Genomic DNA, 24,990 nt, shown 5'->3' with positions numbered 1-24,990 from the left:
CACTCCCGAGAGGTAGGAAGAGCCCCCCCAGCCCCCGTGGGCGCTGCGGTGCGGCCGGAGTCCCCGGCAGCCCAGGGGGGGCGGGCAGTGCCCCTCGGACCCTGCCCGCGCCGCCCTCCCCGCAGGCTGCGGGCGCACGTGGAGGTGCGGGTCCCCGTCTCTCGCCGCCCGGCGCCCAGCCTCCGCCCCAGGGGGTACCCCGAGGTAAAAAGCGTCCGTCGGCGCGGTGTCCCAGCTCTGCTGGCACAGGTGGTGCCGAGAGACCCAGGCTGGCCGCAGGCTCGTGTTGAGTCCGATTGGTTAGAACCCTTGAAAGACAGCGTCTTGGTACTTCGCGTTTCTGAGCAAGTTTGCCTCTTTCCAGAAAGAAATCTTTTCCGGGGTACACACTGCATGAGATTTCAGCTTTTCGGGACGGTCCTCCTTTTAAAGGAGCTTTGGGCAGACACCTTGGGCAAGGCTAGATTTCCAGGCATGAACTTGACTTTGGGAAGCCTTTGGGAAGCCGTAGATGAGGGGAGCACACAGCCTCCTAGGGAAGCTGCGTCCAATCCGTGGGACCAGGCAGAGCCCACTGCACTGAATATATAAATAATGCCTGTTTACACAGGCTCCTTTGGAACTAAGGGTTTCCTGTTAATAAATATTATTAGATGGATAGATACACACGAGGGTGTGCGTGATTGTCAGAAGGGATAAAATCACTTTGTTTCTTTTTGTTTTCCGTGTTATTCTTTGATAAATCATTGGTCCTAATAGACTTTAGCTTAATTCCTTTTCTTTTTCCGCAGCAATGAAGACACTGTAGGAATTAATCTTAGCTGGTTTCAGCAAAAACAGGGGCTCTGAGCTTGGCATGATGCCATTAGCCACTGAAAATACTCACTTTTCCCTACCCTCTAGCTGATGCATTTGGAATTTTTCTGTAAACGTTTATGTCTATGAATGCAATAGAAGTATTTTTAAATGTGTATAAAATAGACATAAGTTTTTATTTTCTCAAGATGATTCTCAAGCCAAACATTGTAAGTAGCCAGTCGTGGTATTGAGAACAACATGTTGGAAGACAATAAGCAAACAAGGTAAAAAGAGAGAGGAAGGAAGGAAGGAATCTTCTTTTAAAAAAAAAAAATGTAGTGCTTTTTACCCAGCATTCCATCCCATTGTGGGGTGCTTTCTTAAGGTCTTCAGATTACTGAATGAGCTAGCAAAACATAAGCACTTATTTTCAAAAACTTAACAAATATTTTAAAAACCAGATAATGATTTTTAGGTAGGCTGGTTTCTTTTACATTTCCATTTCCGTTCAATTCTAAATACAGATTATCACACTATTCTGTGTTTTACTGGTCATTTTCATAAGAAGGAAAATGTGTTATAATCATAGCATCAGTTGTGATTAGGAACTTCTTTAAAAAAAAAAACTGTTTTCGTGGAAACCCAAGCAATTTGGGAGGAGCCCGTCCAACTCTTGGGAGCTAGGGATTGCTTGCTTCTCCTTACTCTAGTTACTGAGTATCAGGAATTCAAAAGGAGGTGTTTTATTGCCTTAAGTGCCCACATTTGCCTGGGAGATGCTGTGACACGCACCTGCTGTCTTTGACCATATTTCCCAGTACAGGTTCAACGAAAGGATTGGGTCAAATCTATGCCTAATTCCAGCAAAATGGAATTTTCTTTTTTTTAATTTTTTTTTAAGTGTGTTTATTTTGAGAGACACAAAGAGTGAGTGGAGCAGGGGCAGAGAGAGAAATGCCCAAGCAGGCTCTGCACTGCCAGCGCAGAGCCTGATGCAGGGCTCGAACTCACAAACCGTGAGGTCTCGACCTGAGTGGAAACCGAGAGCCAGAGACGCTTAACCAACTGAGCCACCCAGGTGCCCCTAAATGGAATTTTCTTTTTATGTTGGGGAGGGGAGTGACCCATAAACATCTGCCTAATTACACTTCAAATCTCTGCTTCCCTTTGAGGAAGTACAGTGTTTCCTTTGTTCAACCAACTCCTACTGAAAGAAAGCTAATAGAGACAAATCAGGCTCTTTTTTTCCTGTTGAATTTTTTTATTATTTCAATGGGCCTTTTAAGTCCATTAATTCCTGTCTTTTCTGAAGCGATGTAACATATAAATTTGGAATATAGTATATTACTAAAATATATTAACTGTAGATAATGGGGGAATGTAAACATTAAGAAAAGACTTAGTTGATTATGTTTAATAGCCCATAGTTTAGTAGATTCTAGTATGAAAAAAACTGACAAGTGCCCTGAATCTTACTCTGCAGTCTAATCTATTTATATCAAAGTAAGTGCCTCCTCTCACAAATCATTCTGCAGCGCAGGCCACCAAGGTCTTTCCTACCCTCCTAAGTGGTCTGGCAAGATTGCTGCATGAAATCACCCTTCTCCTGATGCATACTGACAGCAATAAGTATTGGAAAACTGACAGAAGATGATAATTGTTATTTATCTGTTTTCTCTTTAGAGTACCCTAAACAAGGAAAGTCAGTGTCACCTGGAGTTCATATTTAATTGCAGTACTCTGAGTATCTTTTTTAAAGCCTTGGTAGTTTTGATGTCGCTCCTAGGCATTCAGAAATGAAGCAACCCAGATAACATGCCACCTGTGCGGAAAAGACTGTGGTTGCAAGTCCGCTTGGAGAAGCGAGCCTGGTCTACGCAGCACAGTGCAAGATGAAACTTTGGCAAAATGTTAGCAAATTGGTTGGTGTGAAACGCCAAACAGATAAATAGGTGAAAGTGTATTATCCAGACTGGCCCTTAGCTTTGATGAAATTCAGCACATAAACTCTCCACTTAAGCATGTGTTGGAAAGATAAGAGACTTAATGTTTTGCAAAGATCATCTTGGCGTTGGGCATACCTGAATGTACTTAACAGGTGAGCTGTAATGAACAAAAGGAGCATGGGTAATCACAAATCATTTCCCCAGGAAAATTAGTGTCCTCCCTATTTTCACCTATGAAGTCTGACTTCTCAGAATGGTTTTGCCATTTCATGATTACTGTTTTAATCATGTTGAACAGAGGCATCATGTTTTGAGATTCTAATTTCAGGTGTTTTTGAACCAAAAAAAGTCACGGTTTGGATGTGAGAAAGGACATGAGGAGACCAAAGACCTGGGATTTTGCTGATCAGAATGAAACAAATGTTGAAAGACTTTTCAAATCTACTCTTGGTGGTACTTTGTGACTATGGTGAGTATTATTAAGTATACGTCATGCTGTCGGTGTCAGTGAAGAAACATAAACGTGGGGTTTATAAATGCATGGATGTTGACGACCCTGCATGAGGGAGGCGGGGCAGGGTCTAGAGCACAGTACCCTTTTAACTGAATCCTTGTAACCCTGGGTTCTCTTAAGGTTCTGTAATATGGATTCAGATTTCCCTTTAAATATGTTTTTAAGCCTTTAAAATGAGAATAAAAAAGAAGGCATTTTCATTTATTTTTTTAAAAATTTTTAATGCTTATTTATTTTTGAGAGAGACAGAGACAGAGAGAGCATGTGCAGGGGTGGGGGCAGAGAAAGATGCAGGCTCCAGACTCTGAGCTCTCAACTCAGAGCCCTACATGGGGCTCAAACCCACAAACTGTGAGATCATGACCTGATCCCAAATCGGCTGCTTAACCAACTGAGCCACCCAGGTGTCCCCCATTTTCATTTAAACAAATTGGAGACAGATCTGTTGAGTTCTCTTTGATTCCCTGGTAGTTCAGTATTATGCAAGGAAATTCTACTCAGACACACATGAAATGATGATGTTCATTTGTTTTGATTTTAATTGGGATTCTCCATTAGATTTCACTTTACAGGAGAGTTTTGCTGTTAGAATATTTTTTTGAGCCAGTTTACAGTTCAGTCCTTGCCAGTTGCTTGCCTTAGACACATTTCTAGTTGACGTTACGGGAGTGTTGTGATGATACAATAAGAAAGGTGAAACACCTTGGCTGAGCTTAGAGTGGGTGATTACTGTTACTTTTCTTTATTCGCTTTGTTTCAACTGAAAATTGACTTCATTACTCAGAGAGTTTTATGCAGCTACAGAACCAACAGATTCAACAATATAATACTCCTTTCGATGATTTCCAAATATTTCATAGGCACGTAAGCAGTTGATGGTATAAGAATGGAACTTGTTTTCAAATTGATGAAGAAATATGATCCAAGGGGCCATGGCTTGTGTAGTATCAGTGACACATACACATAACTGGACCAGAGTGTGGACTGTTCTTTTTGTCCAGTGAATTGCCTTCCTCGGCCTTTTCTGTTGAAGAATTTTATTTAAACAAGAAGATGCTTGATTTGCTAAAAACCAGTCTGGGACTCAGTTATGTTAATGTTATTCATCCCTACTTAAAATCACTATCACTCTACGTAGAACAGCCTCATACAAAAAATTACAAAAATGTCCTTGATTTTGTAATGATAAAGACATCAGAATGTTCCATTCGTAAAAAAGTCTGAAGGATGTTTGTCATTGTTGAGAGTAAATATCTTACAGGAATATAAGAATAGAAGTTCAATGAGCATAAAATAGAGCATAGAAGTTGAGTACTCATGCTGCTAGTGGAAAAGGAAGTATTTTTCTAGAACTGGGTTTTTTCCCCCTCTCCATTTGATATTGATCAAAATATACCATTACCAGTTTTTTTTAATGCAACATGCTTATGTTGAGATACCAGTTACTTTAAATACAACAAAGGAATGGGGAGAGGTGAACTAAAAGAATAGAGAAAACTATACTGTGGTAGCCAGAATGTGGTACAGTTCACTTGTAATTTTCTAAATGAGGATGTAGCCTTGTCTATGAAAACAAGAATTCTATAGTAAAGTAGCAAGTTCTCTCCTAATACACACCTGCTCTGTGGGCTACTGGAACCCATCAATTGTATCTTTTTTCTCTACCACTGACTGGGCCTGTGTGTCTTTTTAATTTATTGGATGCTCATCAAATCAGAGTCTGATTTGCCTGGTTGACAGTCCCTAACATGGGATGATAGGCTTTTGTTAGTTAACCTAAGTTCTGTGCGATCTTAATCTTGAAATGCATCAAAAACTATCCTGCCCCAGGAGATTCAAATTAATCTGACCTTTGTTCTCAGTCTTAACTCCTTCCTCCATCTTAATTCCTTCTCCTTAACCACCAGTTTACAAATAGGTACTGGGTGGGCTCCGAACCGGACACAGCTGCCTCAGAATCATCTGCCATATTCAGCCATGACTTACGTTTTGACTAAAGGGAAAAAAGAACTTCATTCTATTATGATTTTCAAACAAGTGTTGATCAAGCATTCCAGTCTACCCAAGTTTATATACTTGATTTCATCTCATCTTACATAAGAATTGTGTAAAGCGGGGCGCCTGGGTGGCTCAGTCTGTTAAGCACAGACTTCAGCTCGGGTCAAGATCTCCCAGTCTGTGAGTTCGAGCCCCACGTCGGGCTCTGTGCTGACAGCTCAGAGCCTGGAGCCTGTTTTGGATTCTGTGTCTCCCTCTCTCTCTGCCCCTCCCCCAGTTGTTCTCTCTCTGTCTCAAAAATAAACATTAAAAATTAAAAAAAAAATTGTGTAAAGCACTGAGCTGTTTAAAAAAAGAAAAGCAGGGGCACCTGGGTGGCTCAGATCCTGAGCTCACAGCTCATGGGTTCAAGCTCTTCATAGGGCTCTGTGCTGACAGCTCGGAGCCTGGAGCCCACTTTGGATTTTGTGGCTCCCTCTCTCTCTGCCCCTCCCCTGCTTGTTCTCTCTTTCTCTCTCAAAAATAAGTAAATACACATTTAAAAAACTTTTAAAAACCTCTATGTGGGGCGCCTGGGTGGCTCAGTCGGTTGAGCATCTGACTTTGGCTCAGGTCATGATCTCACAGTTCGTGGGTTCGAGCCCCACGTCGGGCTCTGTGCTGACAGCCAGCTCAGAGCCTGGAGCCTGTTTCACATTCTGTGTCTCCCTCTCTCTGACCCTCCTCTGCTCATGCTGTCTCTCTCTTTACGAAATAAATAAAACATTAAAAAATAAATAAATAAAAACCTCTATGTGCCAGTAGATTCAGGTGCTGATTCTAATGATCATTAACTGAATACATGTAAGGGTATATTTAAAGTCCGCCATCCCAAATAACACCTTGATGCCCTTTGGACATATCTATGGTATGTATGGTATGCTATGTATATTTTATGTATGTACAAGATAATCATAATAAGAATAATAAGTTCATGCTTACACATGATATTTTTCAAGCCAAAAGAACCCCGCAGCGCCTTAAATCTAGGATTGTTTCTTTCCCTAGCCATGGGCCAGCTCATTGTTGCATTGCCAAATGCTGTCTCCTTTGATATGTATTTGGATAGGATTCAAAATAGAAACAAGGATTCCTGTGTGTCTCTGTTTTTTCCACTCTTTACTTCAGCTGCTCTGATGGGTTTCTTTTTCAAAAGATATGATTGATCTGAACTGAGTGATACTTGTGGGCCAGCAGTCATCCATCACACCTAGGCTAGCAGTGGTTACTATGAGGTCATTAAAATTGCCGAGAAGCCTGGCCGTTTCGTAAACATTCACTCTATCCCTTGGGTGACCGGCGCAGAATCAAGTGTCAGCATTTCTTATTCATCTAAAAATTTCTGCTTCATACAAACCAAGGCCACCAGTTCCCTTACTGGTGAAAATGCCTAAGAACTTGGCTTGAATATCAGCAGATAACTTTGAAGTATATTTAGGTCTTCCATTTTAAGTCATCCAGAGCAGTCTGTATCGCGTCACATAAGTCAAGTTTTCTCACTTTACTGTTTATCCATTTCCCCCAAATACCTAAACACCAGACCATGATTTATTAAAACAAACAAAACCACAAAAAGCTCAACTGAGTCAATTCAAAGAGCTAATTGCTTTATAAAGCAATTCATGAATCAGGCAGCACCCCATCTAGCAAGTAGAGATGATCCAGAGAGTTGCACAAAATGGAAGGTTTTTATGGGAAGGAGGGTGGGGCAAGAAGTTATTAGCAAAAGAACAGAAAGGATTGTTTCAGGCCAGGATGTCTTTTTTGGGGGGAATGGGGGGTTGGGTGTCTTTAGTGGATTTTTTGGGGGGAATTTTGTTGTTTTTTTAATCATGGAGGTAACCTCACTAGTGCAGGAAATTTCAGATTGACTATGGCAGGATCTCATTCCCAGGGATAGGTTGAAACTATGAAGGCTGAGTTTGCCATCCTGGGGGGCAAATGTCTCCGTCTGGGGCTTTTTTTTTTTTTCTTTTTAACAGATTAAAATGAGAAAAGGAAAATATGGGGTTTACATCTTAAGAATTATCAATTGTCATTCTTGTTTTACAGACTTTCATTGCATGTGTGTTACTTTGTTGAACGTGGTGAATTTGGGGTTTTTATCACTGATTCCCTGTTTTAAACTTAACCAAGAAAGATGAAGATGAAAGCACAGAGCCACTGTCGAATGAAAACAGGGCAGTGTCCGACTAACAGAATCGGCACTCGGCATCATTTTACATCCTCTTTGGCTGAGTGTCAAACTTCTCTTATGTATCAAGTGCTGTTTTCTTTGATGTCACCAATAGTGCCACTCAAAGATCCCTTTGTAAAAGCAGTTCCTACCATTTCATTTCAGTTCTTGCAGAAGCTGAATATCTCCTCCTGGGAAAGCCTGGCCATGTAGCACTAAGCAACAGCACAGTATCGGTGGATTTCCAGTATTTCAGTGGTGCCAACGGGACGCTGAGGAATGTGTCTGTTCTGTTGTTGGAGACCAGCACCAACCAGACTGTTACCACCAAATACCTCCTGACCAACCAGTCACGGGGAACACTGGAGTTTGAATGCTTCTACTTCAAGGAGGCGGGAGACTACTGGTTCACCATGACGCCAGAAGCAGCACAGAACAGCACTCCAGTCCGCCTGGGGGAGCAAAGTGCCTTTCTCAAGGTGGAATGGCCTGTCTTTCACGTTGACTTGAATAGGACATCCGAGGCAGCAGAAGGCACCTTCCAGGTGGGCCTTTTTACCAGTCAACCCCTGTGCTCATTCCCTGCGGACCAGCCCGACATCTTGGTGGATGTCATCTTCACCAACAGTCTTCCTGAGGCAAGAACAAGTCCAGGACAGCCGCTGGAGATAAGAACTAGCAGGACGACACAGCTCTCTCAAGGTCAGTGGGTTGAGTTTGACTGTGCGCCCGTGGGGCCGGAAGCCTACGTCACTGTGGTGCTGAAGCTGCTTGGCCAAGACTCCGTCATTACCTCCACGGGGCCCATTGACCTGGCTCAGAAATTTGGATACAAACTGGTGACGGTGCCAGAACTCATGTGCGAGTCGGCGGTGGAGGTGACGGTGCTGCCTCCGCCGTGTGTCTTCGTCCAGGGTGTGATCGGGGTCTTCAAGGAGGCCCCCAGACGCCCCGGGGAAAGGACCATTCAGCTGGCTGAAAACAGCCTGACCTTGGGAGAGAGGAGAACAGTATTCAACTGCACTTTGTTTGACATGGGGAGGAATAAATACTGCTTTGACTTTGGCGTTTCAAGCAGAAACCATTTTTCCACAAAGGAGAGGGAGTGCATGCTAATTCAGAGAAACATAGGTTGGTATCAAGATTTTATTTTTAAGTTTACCTATTTATTCTGAGAGAGCACGAGCGAGCACGAGAGAGAGCACGTGAGCGCAAGTGGTGGAAGGGCAGGGAGAGAAAGTCCCAGGCAGGCTCTGCACTTTCAGCCCCGATGTGGGGCTCGAACTCACAAACCGCAAGGTCATGACCTGAGATGAAGTCTGTTGCTTAACTGACTGAGCCACCCAGGTGCCCAGGGTTGGTATTGAGATTTAAAAAAAGGTTTTAATGCACCTGATGCCCTCATGCAGTCAAAGTTATTACTCTGAATTTAGGTGTACCACCCTTGTTATAGTTCACTCCTCATAATGTCCCACATGGCATTGCCCTTCTTTATCTGAAAAACTAGGAGTAATGATAAGCAAACCAAGCTTCCCGCTTACTTCTCTAGGTCTCAGTTTCCCCATTAGTCAAACAGGGATAGATGGGTTCTGCCTCAGAGAGTTGTGAGAATCCAGGGAAATACGTGTGCACGGTTCTCGGCATCGTGCCTGACATATAGGGAGCAAGTGCTCCCACTAAACCTCAGCCGCTGCGATACTGTATTTTACAAAGTTGTATTATTCCATCATGCGGCAGGTCCACGGCAAGTATGAGCAGAATTCAAGGCTAAATCCCAAATTGTATGTAGTTAACTTCTGGCTTCCTCTAACTGATCATGTCTCTTTCCCATTACATCCTTCGTTTGCAGGAATGCGTTTCTGTAGAAGTGAGATTTCAAAGCAAGATTTCCCCAAAGTTCAGATTCTAAATTCTTTGCATCGTGCCCTACCTAATCACAAAGAAGTGGGGTGATTACAATTCTGTGCATGCCCCACGCTCCTCTTTGCGTTCCTTTTCCTTCTCCTGGGTGCAGGCCTGGTCTTGGCGAGAGAATCATCTGGCAAGGATTGTCTGGTTTGCAAACATCGTCATCCCTGCTAAGCCCCGCGCACCCTGACGGCCCAAGCCTCTGACTGCCCTTGAAACCTGAAGGGTTTCTTGCTCCAAATTCACCCACTTTCTCTCCTTAGAAGCCCATTNCAGTTCTCTGCTTGCACTTACCTCTCTGTCCAGCCTAGATTCCCAGGCCCCGTTCATCTCTCTCTACCAGTACCCTAAACTCCTGTGCCCTGTTATCCTTCTAATACACGAATCCAGCAGCCTGCTGGCTGCCCACCGGGCACGCAGGCTGCGTGAGAGGGTCACGCACGGGCACACGGGCACGGTGAGTGGGTTACACCTCCCTCCTCAGCCGGGCCCACCACGCTCCCCTGGCCAGCGCTGCTCTCCTCCAGAACAGCCATCCTCAGACCTCAACCCCTGCCCCGTGGCTGACTCTCAGAGCTGAGTTCCTCTCCCGCCACACAGGGCAGCTGGCAGCCATCCGATACAAGCCACCTCACCCTCCCACTAAAACATCCGTGTGCCTGCAGCCATCGGTCCGCCTTTGTCACCACCGTGGAAGAAGTGTCACTCCTCCAATGTGAGGTCAACCTTCCTGTCTGCTGTGGACCCCAGTCCCTTCGCTCGTGTCAGGAATCCTCTGCTGATCCTTATCCCTTCTCCTTCTGTCTCTAACTGTCCCTTGACAGACTCATCCCCATCAGCTTTGAAATATACTTAATTCTCTTATCTAAAAACACAGCAAACATCACCCCTCATCCCCTGGTTCTCCCCCACATGATACCGTCTCTCTCTCCTCTTCTTTTTATAGCCCAGGTTCTTGAGAAAGTCAGCTATACACTGCAGTGGATTTCCTCACCTCACGTTCACTTTTCAGCCCACGTCTAAGCCACACCCCTCCCCTGAAAGTGCTCTCACCAAAGCAGCCAGCAGATGACTTCCAAGGTCCCAAAACCCAGGGGATGCTCTGCAGTCTGTGTCTTCATTGACCTTGATTCTGTGACCTCACGCTTGCCTTGCTTACCTCCCACCTGCGGGGCTGTTCCTTCCTGGCCGCCTTCATCTGCCAGTTCTACCACCTGTTCTCATCCATTAACTATTGGACTTCTGCATCTTTATATATATATATATTTGTTTATGTTTGTTTATTTTTGAGAGAGACCGAGCATGAGTGGGGGAGGGGCAGAGAGAGGCTCACACAGAATCCGAAGCAGGCTCCGCTCTGAGCTGTCAGCAGAGAGCCTGATGGGGGACTCTCTCAAACCATGAGATTATGACCCAAGCCAAAGTCAGACACTTAACCGACTGAGCCACCCAGCCGCCCCTGGACTTTTGCATCTTCTACTAGATCCTCTCTGTTTACTCCTTATGCACCCACTAGGTGATTACCATCCTGATGCCAATGACTCCAGCCTGGCGTCCCTCCCCTGCCTTTAAGTGCTGCTGCATAGCCGTCACCCCTCACGGGTCTCCCGTCTATCTCAAAAGCAACATTCCTACAAGTAGACTCATCATCTTCCCCCCTAAACCTGCTCCTCAGGACAGGCCTCTACCACCCATTTTGTTGTTCACACCAGAAGCCCAGGAGTCTTCCTCTTCACCTCCTGTAAATAATAAGTCACCAAGTCTCCTCATGTCTGACTCAGTGTCTCCCCATCTCTGCTGGTACCACTTGGTTTAAATCTCTATCATCCCTTGTCTGACCTATTGCAACAGATTCCTTTTTTTATTTTTTATTTTTTTGGTTTTATTTATATTTGAGAAAGAGGGACGGAGCACTCATGGGGGAGGGGCAGAGAGAGAGGAGACAGAGAATCTGAAACAGGCTCCAGGCTCTGAGCTGTCAGCACAGAACCCGATGCAGGGCTCGAACCCACAAACGTGAAATCATGACCTGAGCCAAAGTCAGACGCTTAACTGACTGAGCCTCCCAGGCACCCCAACTGCAACAGATTCCTAAACCATTCCAGCTCCCTCCACGGTCCACTTCATTCTCTCACTGCAGCCAGGGGGATTATTTAAAATTCGGGTGTGTGGATGCTATTCCCTTACTTAAGATCAATCTGTCAGTCGCCTCACTGGATATGAGGATGAGAGTCCACAGGGCCCTCAATGGCCAGGCTGCCCAACCCACAGTCACCATCCCTGGGCAGGAGCCTCCTCCTACCTTCANAACCACGAGATCATGACCTAAGCGAAAGTCGGACACTTAACCGACTAAGCCACCCAGGCGCCCCTGGGTTACTCTTCCTTGACCTCAAACTAGCTACATTGCCTTGCTTTAAGCTGGCACAGCGTCCTTCGTTCCTCTTTCATGGCGCTGGTCATTTCTGTTATGATTTCTTCAGTGTCTTTCTCCCCCTGCCTTCAGCCTTATGCCCACCATCACCCTCATGGGGAAAGCTCATTTAGTAGGAAAAGCCACCTTGTGCTGCCATGAAGCTATTTATGATATTTATTTGGCCCATTTAGTATGCCTAGCACTTTAATAGGTGTTCAATACATGTTCTCTTTTTTTTTAATAATTTTTTTTAATGTTTTATTTATTTCTAGGAGAGAGAGAGAGAGAGAGAGAGAGACAGCGTGAGCAGGGGAGGGTCAGAGAGAGAGGGAGTCACAGACCAAAACAGGCTCCAGGCTCTGAGCTGGCAGTCAGCACAGAGCCCGACGCGGGGCTCGAACCCACGAACCACGAGATCATGACCTAAGCGAAAGTCGGCCGCTTAACCGACTAAGCCACCCAGGCGCCCCCAATACATGTTTTCTTAAAGTGAAAATTGAATGCAAATGTGGCCAATCCAGATATGAAGTCATAGTCGCATAGTTTTTTTTAAACTTATTTTTTGATAAATAAAAAGTGTATATATTTAATAGTCTCCTTGATGATTTACATTTTTAGGCCCTCTTCTCATTTCTGTGATTAAATGGTCTTGTTTTTCTTTCATAACGACTGAACGAGAGCTTTTTACCAAGAGCAGAACTATCAACACTCTCAGTTCCTTCCTGTTTGCAGGTTGCGTATTAATTCTCTGCCAGAATCTTTTTTAAGCTACTTGTGCACTTTGTGAGTCAGTTTACCTAAAACCAGAAAATATAGCTTTAAAACTTCATATAAGTAGACCTTTAGATACTTTAATGCTCCGTAGTTCTTTAAAAGTGAATGAATCTGTAAATCCTTCCAAGAGGAAACACTTCCTTTGGGGATTCCTTCTGAACATCCTTTAGAATATCTGACATTCTATGTGTGATCATCTGACATAATAAAGCTAATGTTTATATAATGATTGCTTCGTAACTAGGCATTGTTCTGAATGATTTATAAATACTAAACCTGTTTAGTCTTCATAACAACTCTATTAGTTAGGCTTATAATTTTGTCAGTTTTATAGGTGAAGAAATAGGAGCACAAAATTAAGTAACTTGCCCAAGGTCAGTTGGTGGTTAAGTGGCTTAGCTGCTACTGGTGATTGACTGGCTTTTACCATGTTCTGTACTGCCTCCCAGACAATCAACTGTCAATTCATATATTAAATAATATAAAGTGTTTAAATTGAAAAAGTTATACCATTTGCTCATCTCACTGGTTTATCTTGTGCTGTCCACCCCTCTTGAAATACCCATAACCCCCTTTGGAATCCACAAGCATGATTTGGCTAATATAAATGAGCCTTGTTCTGTGCACAGAAAGTCTGAACTGCTTATCCAGGTGCCTTTGCTGCATCTCTTGTGTAGGGAACTTTTTCTTTCTTTCTTTCTTTTAAAGCTAATGTCTTTTTTTAAATTTATTTTCGGGGAGAGAGCGAGAGAGCACAAGCAGGAGAGGGGCAGAGAGAAAAAGAGGGAGAGAGAGAATCCCAAGAAGGCTTTGCGCTGTCATCTCAGAGCCTGATGTGAGCCCAGTATGGGGCTTGAACCCATAAACCATGAGATCCTGACCTGAGCTGAAACCAAGAGTTAGATGCTCAACTGACTGAGCCACCCAGGCTCCTCTAGAGAACTTTCTTATAAGCATGTTTTGTTTAGTTTCTTTAGTTTCTTGAGCAGAATGTCTCCCAGTTGTGAATATTTCATGGGCTGTATTCTTTCAGATAGTCTTGAGGGGTGTAAACAAATCTCCCTTTTCCTTTTCCAGACAAATTATGCTCATTCAGAATTAATATCCTCTATAGTAGCCTAAAAGGTATTTATCCTGGCCAAACAGGCTTGTTATGTAGTGTGAGTGCATGTATGGACACCTAGCCAGGACAAAACAAAACAGCTTTCATTCATGAAGAGTATGTGAAATATTGGTCATCTTGCTCTTTATTTCTAAAACATGAACTACATTTATCTAATGACTTTTCATTTTGCCTAGTATTTCCCTCAACGTTATTGGTAGAAATCTTCAGGGAACAGAAAGAATTGCTTAAGGCATTAAAAAAATTTTGCCTGATTAAATTTGTTAATTGCTTGATTGATTTCTTGTGTTCCCATATGATTAATTTGGCTTAAAATTAAAGGACATAAGATGTAGCCTAAATGTTTACTTTTTATTGTTGATTGTCCTACGGGCCATGATTTTACTTCCAAAGGAAAAGGACACAACATTTCAAAATGAAATTTTTGACATTAAGATTCGTGCTTTTATTAAAACTTTGATTTTTTTTTTCCCCTGGCCACTACTAGTGGAATTTTTGTTTGTAGTTTGACAAATAACTTTATATATTAAGTAAATTACACTTATGTAAAGTAAATGAGAGTTTACAAAAAGATTATTAGCATTTGTAATTCTACCTTTTGTGGTCTTAAATATGAGCATAAGGGAAGGATAAACTATGCATTGACTTAATTTTCAGTTTAGATTTCTCAGTAGTGGAATTCCCAGTAGATTTTTCAAAAATACATCACCATACTTTAACTCAAAGAGATTTTACTATAAGAGTCCCAAAGCTTTGCAGGCATGAAGGGCTTAGTGTCTGAATAGCTCTGTAGCTTAAGGACGAAGCCGGCTTCTTGTTTTTCCATTTAAGAAGCTGTAGTGTGATCTGGAGACACAGAACCAATATTGTGTTCAGTTGGACCTCTGGATGGAACATAATTACCACACCTCAGTTGACGGTCCAGGATGGTGGTTTGTAATGCTCTCACTCTTGTGAAAATCCCAGAGACTTTTAATTACTATAAAGAGCTCATATTCCATGACTCATTTCAAAGATTGCACCACTTGGATTACCTGAGAATGTATTTGCCTTATGTGTTCTCCTTATGTTTTTATAGTGCTTTATGTATCTTAGACTGTATTGAATTTTTGCTCATAAAGGATGAGGAAAGACTTTTATGCCGAGGGTGCTTTGGTGCCTCAGGTTGGTATGACCTGGGTCTTGAGGTTGGATGGGTACTGACACAGAAGGGTCTTAGGATAATTTTTTATAGGAGACTATTTAATTATTCTATCTGGCGGTGATTGCATATATACTTGGAAGAGATGCTCGCGTATGTCAGTCAGTAAACTGTTCTGGAAGTATTTTGTATGTATTTTGAAGCTTTGGTGTTAGGTGTACCCCCATTTAGGATTGTTAAGACTCCTTGCTAGATTGACCCTTTTATCATTATGTAATAATGTCCCTACTTATTCCTAGTAGTATTCTTTGTTCTGCAGTATACCTTGTCTGATATTAATAGCAATTTTCTGTTAATGAATGTTCATGGGTATAACTTCTCCCAGCTGTTAACATTTAATCTACATATTTAATATTTAAAGTGAGCTTTTTATTAAAAAAATTTTTAATTGAGTATAGTTGACACACAACGGTACTTAGTTTCAGGCATACAACGTAGTGACTCAACTTCTCTATATGTTATGCTGTGCTCAACACAAGTGTGACTACCATTTGTCACCATACGATGCTATTACAATGTCATTGACCGTTTTCTCTATTCTGTGCCTTTTATTCCTGTGACTTACCCATTTCATACCTGGAAGCCTGTATCTCCCACTTCCCTTCATCCATTTTTCCCATCTCATCACCCCTTTGCTTCTGGCAGCCATCAGTTTCTGTATTTATACACCTAATTCTTCCTTTTGTTTGTTTATTCATTTGTTTTTTAGATTCCACATAAGAGTGAAATCGTAGTGTTTCTTTTTCCCATTCTGACTTATTTCATTTAGCGTAATACCCAGTAGGTCCATCCATGTCGGCGCAGATGGCAAGGTCTCATTCTTTATTGTGGATGAGTAATATTCCGTTGTGTGTGTGTGTACCTACCCCACATCTTCTTTATCCATTCATCTATCAGTGGACACTGTGGTTACTTCCATATCTTGGGTATTATAAATAATGCTGTAGGAAAACATTGGAATGCATATATCTCTTTGAATTCATGATTAAGGTGAGTTTCTTTTAAGAAACATATAGTTGGGTTGTGCTTTTTAACCCAATCTCACAATCTCTATCTTTTAAAAAGGTGTGTTTAGACTATTTATATTAGTGTGAACATTATATGGTTAGATTAAGATCTGTCATCTTGATAGTTTAATATCTGTTTCTTCTGTTCTTTGTTTCTTTTTCCTCATTTCTGCCTTCTTTAATATTAATTGAATATTTTTATGAGTTAGTTTAACCACACTGTTGGTTTACTGTTTACACTTTAAAATGTTTTTTAGTGGTTGTCCTGGGGTTTACAATATATATCTTTAATTATTCTTGATCTACCTTTGAGTAATAATGTTTTGTTTCATATATAGCATAAGGACCTTATTAACAGTACACTCCCAATTCATTACTCCCATTCTTTATGTGATTGTCATACATTTTACTTTATATATGCTATGAACACATAATACTATTATTCTTTAGCAATTATATTTAGAGCATTTAAAAATAAGAAAAAAAAAGTTTTATTTTTACCTTTATAAATGCCATTTCCAGCACTTTTCAGTTCTTTGTACAGACACAATTTTTTTCCTGGTGTCATATTTCTTCTCCCTGAAGGGTTTTCTTGTAGTGGGGATCTGCTGGTAATTAATTTTATTCATTTTTGTTTGTCTAAAAACTCTATTTCTCCTTAATTTTTGGAATATATTTTAACTGGATATAGAATTCTGAGTTGGTATTTTTTTTTCTTTCATTACTTTAGAGATATTACTTCATTATCCTTGGATTACATGACAAGAAGTCTGCTGTATTTCTCATCTTTATTCTTCCATATACGATGTGTTTCTACCTTCCACATTCCCTCCTCCTCCCACAGCCTTCAAAGTTTTCTGTTTTTGGGTTTTTTTTTTTCAGTTTAAATATGGTGTGTCTAATTTTTTGGTTGTTTCTTTGCTTTTTTGTGTTCTGCCTAATGTTTTCTGAACATCTTGGATAGAGCTTAGTATATTTCATTGATTTTGGAGAATTTTTGGTCATTATTTGATTCTCTTTTTCTCTTCTGGGATTCTAATAACATGAACAAGAGATTATTTGATATTGTCCCCCAGATCTGGGATATTCCATTCTGTTTTATTCACTCTCTCTTTTTAGTCTTTGTGTCTCAGTTTAGATTCACTGTTACTTTCCTCAGTAAGTCTACTTATGAGCATTCTAGAAGGCATTCTTATGTTTGTTACCATGTTTTTCATTTCTAGCATTCCATTTACCTCTTCTTAGTTTACAACTCTCTAGTGAAAATTTTCATCTATTCATCTTGTTTACCTTCCCACTAAAGTCTTTTAACTTCTCTCTCTGATAGTCCAATACCTGGGCCAGCTCTGAGCTGGCTGTCAGTAGAGAGCCCGACGCGGGGCTTGAACCCACGAACCGTGAGATCATGACCTGAGCCGAAGTCAGATGCTTAACCAACTGAGCCACCCAGGCGCCCTGAAAGTTTCACATCTTATTCAGAACTGTAGACAACAATAAATAGTATTTATGTGGGGGAAATGGCATATCCTGTTTTTGCTAGGCCTTTCGTGTGGGGATTGGGTCAGTGCACTAAGGACTTGATCTGTGTTTGGGTTTGTGCGGTCGCTATGGCCATCCTCAGTACATGGTAGAGTTCAGAATTTTCTGATGTTACTTTCCAGTTAGGGTAGGAGTTGGCTGCCGAAGGGGTTTTCTCCACACTTCTGTTGCATCCTCGGCTTTAGGTCGGAGTCTGCACACGAGAGGTTTCTGTCTGTCTCTCTTGCCCCTGCCCTAGCCGTGTGTTGTTATTGATACTTGGAAATTGCTCGCCGGGTGCAGGGTAGGGTTTGGGTGATGGAGCTGGAGAGCTTTTTCTTATTCCAGTTCATCCTTAGTCTTAGGCAAATGCTGTGCCCCCGAGTCTCAGGCATGGGGCCTTCTTGATCTTGCCTCTCTCCAGTGGTGGAAGCTCTTTAATGGTGTAGCCCCAGTAGATTTTCTGCTCCTCTCCAGGGGTGAAGGATTTCCTCCTTTTTTCATTCCTTAGCAGCACTGGGTTTCAACTGGTGCCCTGAAAGTGACAGGGCTTCTGCTTTGTCCCCAGTGGCTGAGGCTTTTATTGGTAGAGTGGATGGGGAGGAGGATCCAGCGAAGTTTGTCCTTCCCACGGCGCCACGCCTTCCATCCTCAGGCCTCCACTGAAAGGAAGGAATTCTCTGATCTTGTGTCTACCTTCAGTCCTTCTTGTGAGCAGTTGATGGGATCCATGAAGAACCTGCAAGTGGGTACAAGTGGATGTGTGGCTCCCAGGGATTCTGCCTTCTCCTGCTGGCCCACACTAGGCTTCTGGCAGTTCATTACATGTTTAGATGACTTCTTTTCACCAGCTTGTCTGAGGCCTGCTATCTACCTCGGGAAGCAAGGTTTGCATCCTTTCCTTCCTTAGAGGAGCCTGTCGTTCCTTATATTTCAGGCCGTTTAGTTGCTCTGTGACCTTTGCTCTCTGATGAGTTCCAAAAAGGTTAACATGTTGTAAGTTATCCAGCTTTCCTTTGTCTTAAGGGTGGTTAAACACCCTTGCCAGCTGTCCACATTTTCGGGGGTATTTTTATTTACTGACTTTTCAGGGCCTGAGATTTGAGTTTGCTGCTTCATTTGGGTGCAGTTAAATTCTGATTCTCAAATGAACTAGCATTAAAAGCATGGCTACTGTCCTTGCAGAGACTTGGGGACTGTGGCAGCCGTGGAGCCAGTGTAGTGCCACGTGCGGGGACGGTGTCCGAGAGCGACGCCGCGTGTGCCTGACTTCCTTCCCCTCCAGACCTGGCTGCCCTGGAATGTCCTCGGAGACCTCCCTGTGTTCCCTGGAGGAGTGCGCTGGTAGGTACTCTTCTCTCTTCGGGAATCTGTCCCCAGAGGGGCTGTTGCACCTCGGCCTGCCTGAGAATCACCAACCTGACTTCAGAGGTGGGCACGCTGACCCTCTGTCATTACTGCTGGCTTTCCTAGGGCCGCACTCACTAGTTTTTCTACGGCTGGGAGTAGCTGGCCCGTGAGATGACAGGTAATGTGACACTGTGGAAGAGAGGGAAATGACAAGGAAATCATTTTTAAAACTACAAAAATAGGAGGGATGATCGTGTCTTCCTAAGATGTTTTTGGTTTTGCTTTTGTTTCCTTATTTATCCTTTACTTCTCCCCGCCAAATTTGTGGAAGAACATTCAAAACATGCTTCTTCTTATCATCCCAGAGAAGGCTGAGGGGACCCTATAGCACATTATTTGTCAAAATGAGTCAAATCACCCTGTCTTATCCCTGAATGGCCCTACATTTCTTCTTTACTACCCCTCCTTGGGAGGAGAAGGTGGGGAGATCTCTTCCTGTCGTCATCTAGAGACTGGCCTTTCCGTCATCTTCTCAGCATCTTGAAGGCACTAGTGGGTGTTCAGTGAGCTTTGAGATGAATGTTTTATAGATGTAACGCTGACGGGGCTCAGTTAGCTGTGCTTCAGTTTACGGGGTTGAATTCCATTCATTTGCTACAGGTTACAGTGAGAACAGTCCTGTTCTTTCCACACACCATCTCACCTACTGATCTACAAACAGCCTCCCATTTAATTTTGCAGCCTTTGCTTTGGTGTTGACCTTTGGATAAATTCCTTCTGTCACGTCCTGACTTCTTCCAGTCTCCAATTCCAGGTTCGAAAACCATCCCAATTCCTTGTCCCTTGGGATCTGGAGGAGTTAGATGTTTTTCTGTGTTTGGATCTCAGCGTATCTTATAGCAAATATCACAGGCACCTGGCAACACTTAGGCCAGTGTCCCCACCTGTGACCTTGGAAATTCATTTTTGCCATCTCATTTTTCCAGCCAGTGCTGTAGGCCTTGTTCCCTTTATTCCAGCATCCTGAGGATGTTCTTTCTTCTGGTTTTTCTCAGACTTAGGCTCTTCTGCTAGCCCTCAGCCTGCCCCTCTTCTTTCATAAGCCCTTGGCCCCACTCTGAATCTGTCCTTTCTCCAGTTATATTTCATACTGTTTTCTAAGGTTCTATTCTATGTCTACTCTTTCTTTATAAGTACCCTTTACTTTCACAGCTTTCTTGAGTATAACTACCTTCAAATATACCTGTTCCTCTCAATTCTGGGATGGCATATTAAGATATTCTATCTAGAGTTCCATAATAAAGGAATGAATGGACGAACTCAAATGAATTTAAAATCATTTGCCAGGTTTCTTCTGTACTTTTAGAAATGACAACAATATAAATGGTTTCTTAACTATCTGCTATGTGTCAGAAGTTTAAATACATTATCGCACTTAGTTGGGACTCTGCAGCATAGAGAAGATAACTGACCTGCTGAAGACCATAAAGCTAGAAAGCAGAGAACTAGATCTGACCCTTCTAAGTTACCTATCTTGAATACCTTGCCTTTCTACACAGGCCAGTCTCACTTTCTGGAAGCATCAGCAACCTGGAAGCAATTAGTTTTGAGAATATATGGAATTATTTCATGTTCTTTTGTCCTAACTCTTTAATATTGGATGGGAACTAGAAATTTGTACTATAATTTTGGAAAATTTGCTAATAGAAATTATAAATTAGCAAAAAGGTCCTCAGATACCTGCTTATGAGGATAAAAATGATCATTTGTTCCAAGTGTTCATCTTCCTGTTGATATTTCACACTTCTTGGAAGTGTAAAGATCTGTCCATGGGCTGCTTAGCATCAGGAAATCTTCACTTCAAATGAAAGAGGGAAGTAGATGAGACAAACAGGGATAAGGTCAGCAGCTCTTGGGTTTTTCTCCAGCGATGGTTTTGAAGGGAGCCAGCCACAGTCAAAGATAACAGCTAAATAGAGGTCCACGATGTGCAATTGAATTGCTGCTCCCCATGGACGTAAGCAGCCACTGTACATGAATGAAGTGATGTCAGAAAACAAGTCTTTCATCATTCAACTATGTTCACGGGTTGAGAGTTTAGTTTTGTTTGGCTTTGAAGGATGCTTTTGTGTCAAGTTCTATGTTAATTTTACCATCTTGTTCAAAGATGAGAATGGGAGGACCCACTGCCATTATGCCCACATTCCATCTGGTGGGATATTGATCATTTTGCTCGTACCTTTTTAATAATGAATTACTCTAGCATTTATTGAATACCAACTCTGTGTAAGTTACTGTGACTGGGGTTGGGAATACAGTAAAATCTTAGATTGCAAGTAATTTGTTCTGTGAGTGTTCCACAAGGCAAGCAAACATTTCTAATAAATTTTAACTTGATAAATGAGCAATGTCTTGCAATATGAGTAGTACATGATGCTGAATGTCACATGATCACAACTGAGCCAATGGTTCATGAAATTTGCTTTGATATACAAGTGCTTTGGATTATGAGCATGTTTCCAGAATGCACTATGCTTGCAAACCAAGGTTTTACTGTATATGGATATGTTCCTATCTGGAAGGCACTTAGGATATAGTAGCTCAGCAGACACACTAACAGGAATAATATACAGTACAGTGTAGAACCTACAATGAAAAAGGTATCCACAGCTTATTATGGAAGCTTTCAGGGGTGAAAATCCATGCTGATCTCAAGGAAATGGCTCTACTGTCCATGAAGTCACCAGTCCTAGAATCCTAGTTTTCATCTTTGATGCTTCCCTCTCCATCACTTACCCCATCCAGAGTCTTTGAGCCCTTCCTTCCTCTGCCTTCTCACTGTCATTATTTCATTTTTCACCTGCGTTACTGAAAAACACTTAAATGTCTTAAGAACACTTAAGAAAGGGAATAACTCCTTTCTTGGAGGTGGTGATATTTGAGTTAAAGTTTGAGAGTTGAGGAGGTATGTCTGAGGTGAACCAAGCAAGAAAGGGAATTTAGCAAAGGGAGCAGTGGATGAAAACATGAAAGAAGATGGCACATTAAGAGACCCAAAAAACTGAAAATAGTTTAATGTATCTGGAGTGTGACAAGAAGGGGTGGTAAAAATGAAGCTGGACATACGGTAGGGAGGAGCCAGATTCTGAGGGATTTTCCAGGTTTGGACTGTATTTCAGAGGGTTCACTTAGCTATAGTGTGGAGAATACATTGGAAGGGGTCAGAGTAGCAGAAGCAAGGCTTTTTAAGTGGTTTCCAGTAACCCAGGTGAAAAATGAAATGATGACAGTGAGGAGGCAGAGGTAGGAAGGACTCAAAGACTCTGGATGTGGTAAGTGATGGAGATTGAAGCATCAAGGATGAAAACCAGGATTCTAGGACTGGCAACTTCATGGACAGTAGTGCCATTTCCTTGAGATTGGATATATTGGATGAGGCACATGTTCTGGGGGAAAGAGGTTGAGTCTTGGGCATGTGGAGGTGAAGGTGTCGATGGGACATTGGTGGAGAGAGCAGAGCTAATGGAGCCAGGAGAGAATCTAGATCTCCTTGTTCCAAAATTGATGTTCTCTCTGAATTAAAGAAGTGAGTACTATCGGTGAAGCCAAGAAGAGAAAAAGTTTCAGGAAGTGTTAGGAAGTGGCCAATACTGCAGAGGTCAAGGAATATCAGGACTAAACTTTTTTGAATTTAGCTAAAAGATCATTAATGACCTCAGCAGAAACCATTTCACGGGAATCCTGGAGGCAGATTGCAGGAGTCAGAGATGATGATGTAGAAGGAGTAAGACCGCAAATATAGACTCTTCTTTCTTTAAGCTTTCTTCTGGGAAGACAAGGAATAAGATATGGTTGCGGCAGTAGTGAGAGGGTTCTAGAAAGGTCTTTTAAAAGTGAGAGCTTAAGCATGTTGGCATGGAGCTGCATAGGGGAGAAGCTGGAGAGAACTGATACAGAGGGTTGGTCCCCCTGGAGAAGGGTGACCTGGAGAGCACTTGGCAGACCTGACTTTGTAGGAAGACACTTCTCCCACTAATTCCGTAGAGAAAGAAATGAATAGAAGTGTGGCTGCTCCTAAGTCTCTAGGGAAGAAGAAGCTGGAGGGGTGGGAGGGGTGTACTTTCCAGATAACTCCTATTTTTGTGTGAATCAGTGGCATTCTGAGGAGGAGGGTTGGTAGGGGACGTGAGGAGAGTGCTGAAATTTTTAGGGAATGAAAGAGTTTAGTTGCTTAGGAAGCCATGCTGCCCATACTGTGGGCAGCCGAGGTTGGGGCTGTCAGTACGCAGAGGCACTGGCCTTCACACGTGCATTATTTTCTCTACCACTGCTCAGTCCTTTGGTGCAGCAGTTGATAATTCACATGTTTTGGTTTACTGAGGGATGGACTTTTGCTGTAGATCAGGGAAAGGAGTCTGGCTTAGTACTAAAGGTCAGAGAATTGAGGTTATTGGCAAGAGAATGGTTTATGTGATGGATCATGAGTGTAGGGAGAGAAGGGAGGCCAGGAGCTGGCTGGCAGGTGGGGAGGAAATACATGAATGAGTTGGGGGATCAGAAATTGCAGTGAGGTTGAAAAACCAGTGTAATAATATTGACTGAGTGAGAGGAGAAGATACAGCTCGAAAGTGGACTATGAAATTTAAGATTTCAGAAGAGGAGCAGCTGCCAACAGTGGTGAGGCATGATGCGTCAGGTGGGCACTGACGTTGCCCAGTTAGGCGTAGCTGTAGGAGGGTGAGGAAGACTGAGGCCCAGGTGCTAGAGACTGACGGCAGCCACGAGGCTGGAGAATGGCAGTGTTGAGGGGGGTTAGGGCGATGGCCTGGGTAGATGGCAGGGGCATCAGAAAAATAGAAGACACCTTGAATATCACCCTTAGTAGCGTATTTATGGATATGTATCCTCAGGCAAGGGAAACAAAAGCAAAAGTAAACAATTGGGATTACAAATAAAAAGCTCTTGCTGCACAACAGAGGACACCATCAACACAAAAGGGCAACTTACTGAATAGGAGAAGATATTTGCAAATGATATATCTGATAAGAGGTCAATATCCAAAAAATATAAAGAACTGATACAACTCGACACCAAAAAAACAAAACAAAGAATCCAATTAAAAAGTGGGCGGAGGTCATGAATAAACATTTTTCCAAAGAAGACCTACAGATGGCCAACAGACCCTTGAGAAGATGCTCAGCATCACTCATTATCAGGGAAATACAAATAAAAACCACAATGAGATACCACCTCACCGCAGACAGAATGGCTAGTATGAAAAAGACAAGAAATAGCAAGTGTTGGTGAGGATATGGAGAAAAGAGAACCCTCATGCACTGTTGGTAGAAATGTAAACTGATGCGGCTACTGCAGAAATACTACGGAGGATCTTCAAAATAGAAATATGATATGATCTAGCAGTTCCACTGCTGAGAATTTACCGAAGAAAAGGAACACTAATCCTAAAACATATATGCACCCTATGTTTATTGCAGCATCACTTACAATAGCCAGAATATGGAAGCAACCCAAGTGCTCATCAATAGATGGAATGGATAAAGGAGAGGTGGTATTCACAACCACACATTCAAATCCCGCGTGTGCGCGCGCGCACACACACACACAAATATTACTTAGCCGTAAAAGAGGATGAGATCTTGCCACTTGCAACAGCGTAGATGATTCTAGAGGGTATTATGCTAGGGGAAGTAAATCAGACAGAGAAAGACAAATACCACCTGATATCATTTATTTGTGGAATCTGAAAAGCAAAACAAACAAGAAAAATAGATTCTTAAACACAGAACAGACTGGTGGTTGCCTGAAGGAGGTGAGTGGGGTGGATGGGCAAAATAAAGAAGATTAAGAGGTAGTACACACTTAACAGTTATAAAATAAATAAGTCATGGAGATGAAAAGTACAGCGTGGAGAATTTTTTTTTTAAGTAGAATTTTGAAAATGGCAATCAGGAATGAAAATAATGAGGAGCACCCCGTGCTGCTGGTCCTGTTTGCTTATAAACAAAGTGTGCATCACAGCTTCTACACAAGAGGGTGGGCCAGGGAAGCGGTGCCCTGCACGAAAGCCAGTCCTCAGGTAGGCAAGGAAGGAGGCAAAGGGAAAATTTCTGGATGCTGAGGAGTTTGGTTATCCCAATGGTAGGCGGCAGCAGAAGGACAGAGGGAAGCAGTGGGAAGGTGGGTCATGGACATGACACACAG

At 42.5% G+C, this 24,990-nt stretch overlaps 1 protein-coding gene and 1 non-coding gene across 3 annotated transcripts in view; both read left to right on the top strand.

Moving 5' to 3' along the window:
• The first annotated feature begins 2,438 nt into the window (after window positions 1-2,438).
• THSD1 (thrombospondin type 1 domain containing 1) overlaps window positions 2,439-24,990 on the top strand; it is a 29,489-nt gene continuing 6,937 nt past the window's right edge. Inside the window, exons 1-3 of one of the 2 annotated variants that reach the window (XM_077752581.1) lie at window positions 2,439-3,213; window positions 7,637-8,602; window positions 18,604-18,762. In XM_077752581.1, coding sequence (XP_077608707.1) covers window positions 3,156-3,213; window positions 7,637-8,602; window positions 18,604-18,762 — 1,183 coding nt within the window. In that variant the 5' untranslated portion in view covers window positions 2,439-3,155. The remainder of the gene's footprint in view (window positions 3,214-7,636; window positions 8,603-18,603; window positions 18,763-24,990) is intronic. The other variant, XM_077752582.1, reaches the window with a different exon arrangement.
• On the top strand, window positions 5,827-5,911 carry TRNAQ-UUG (transfer RNA glutamine (anticodon UUG)). The gene has a single exon. It is a non-coding gene; the product is annotated as a tRNA-Gln (tRNA).

Source organism: Crocuta crocuta, unplaced genomic scaffold (assembly GCF_008692635.1).
Source record: "Crocuta crocuta isolate KB4526 unplaced genomic scaffold, BGI_CrCroc_1.0 scaffold190, whole genome shotgun sequence".
In the NCBI taxonomy this organism is placed as follows: domain Eukaryota; kingdom Metazoa; phylum Chordata; class Mammalia; order Carnivora; family Hyaenidae; genus Crocuta; species Crocuta crocuta.
Note: the sequence above shows the minus strand (reverse complement) of the source record. Positions and strands in the feature narration are given on the sequence as shown.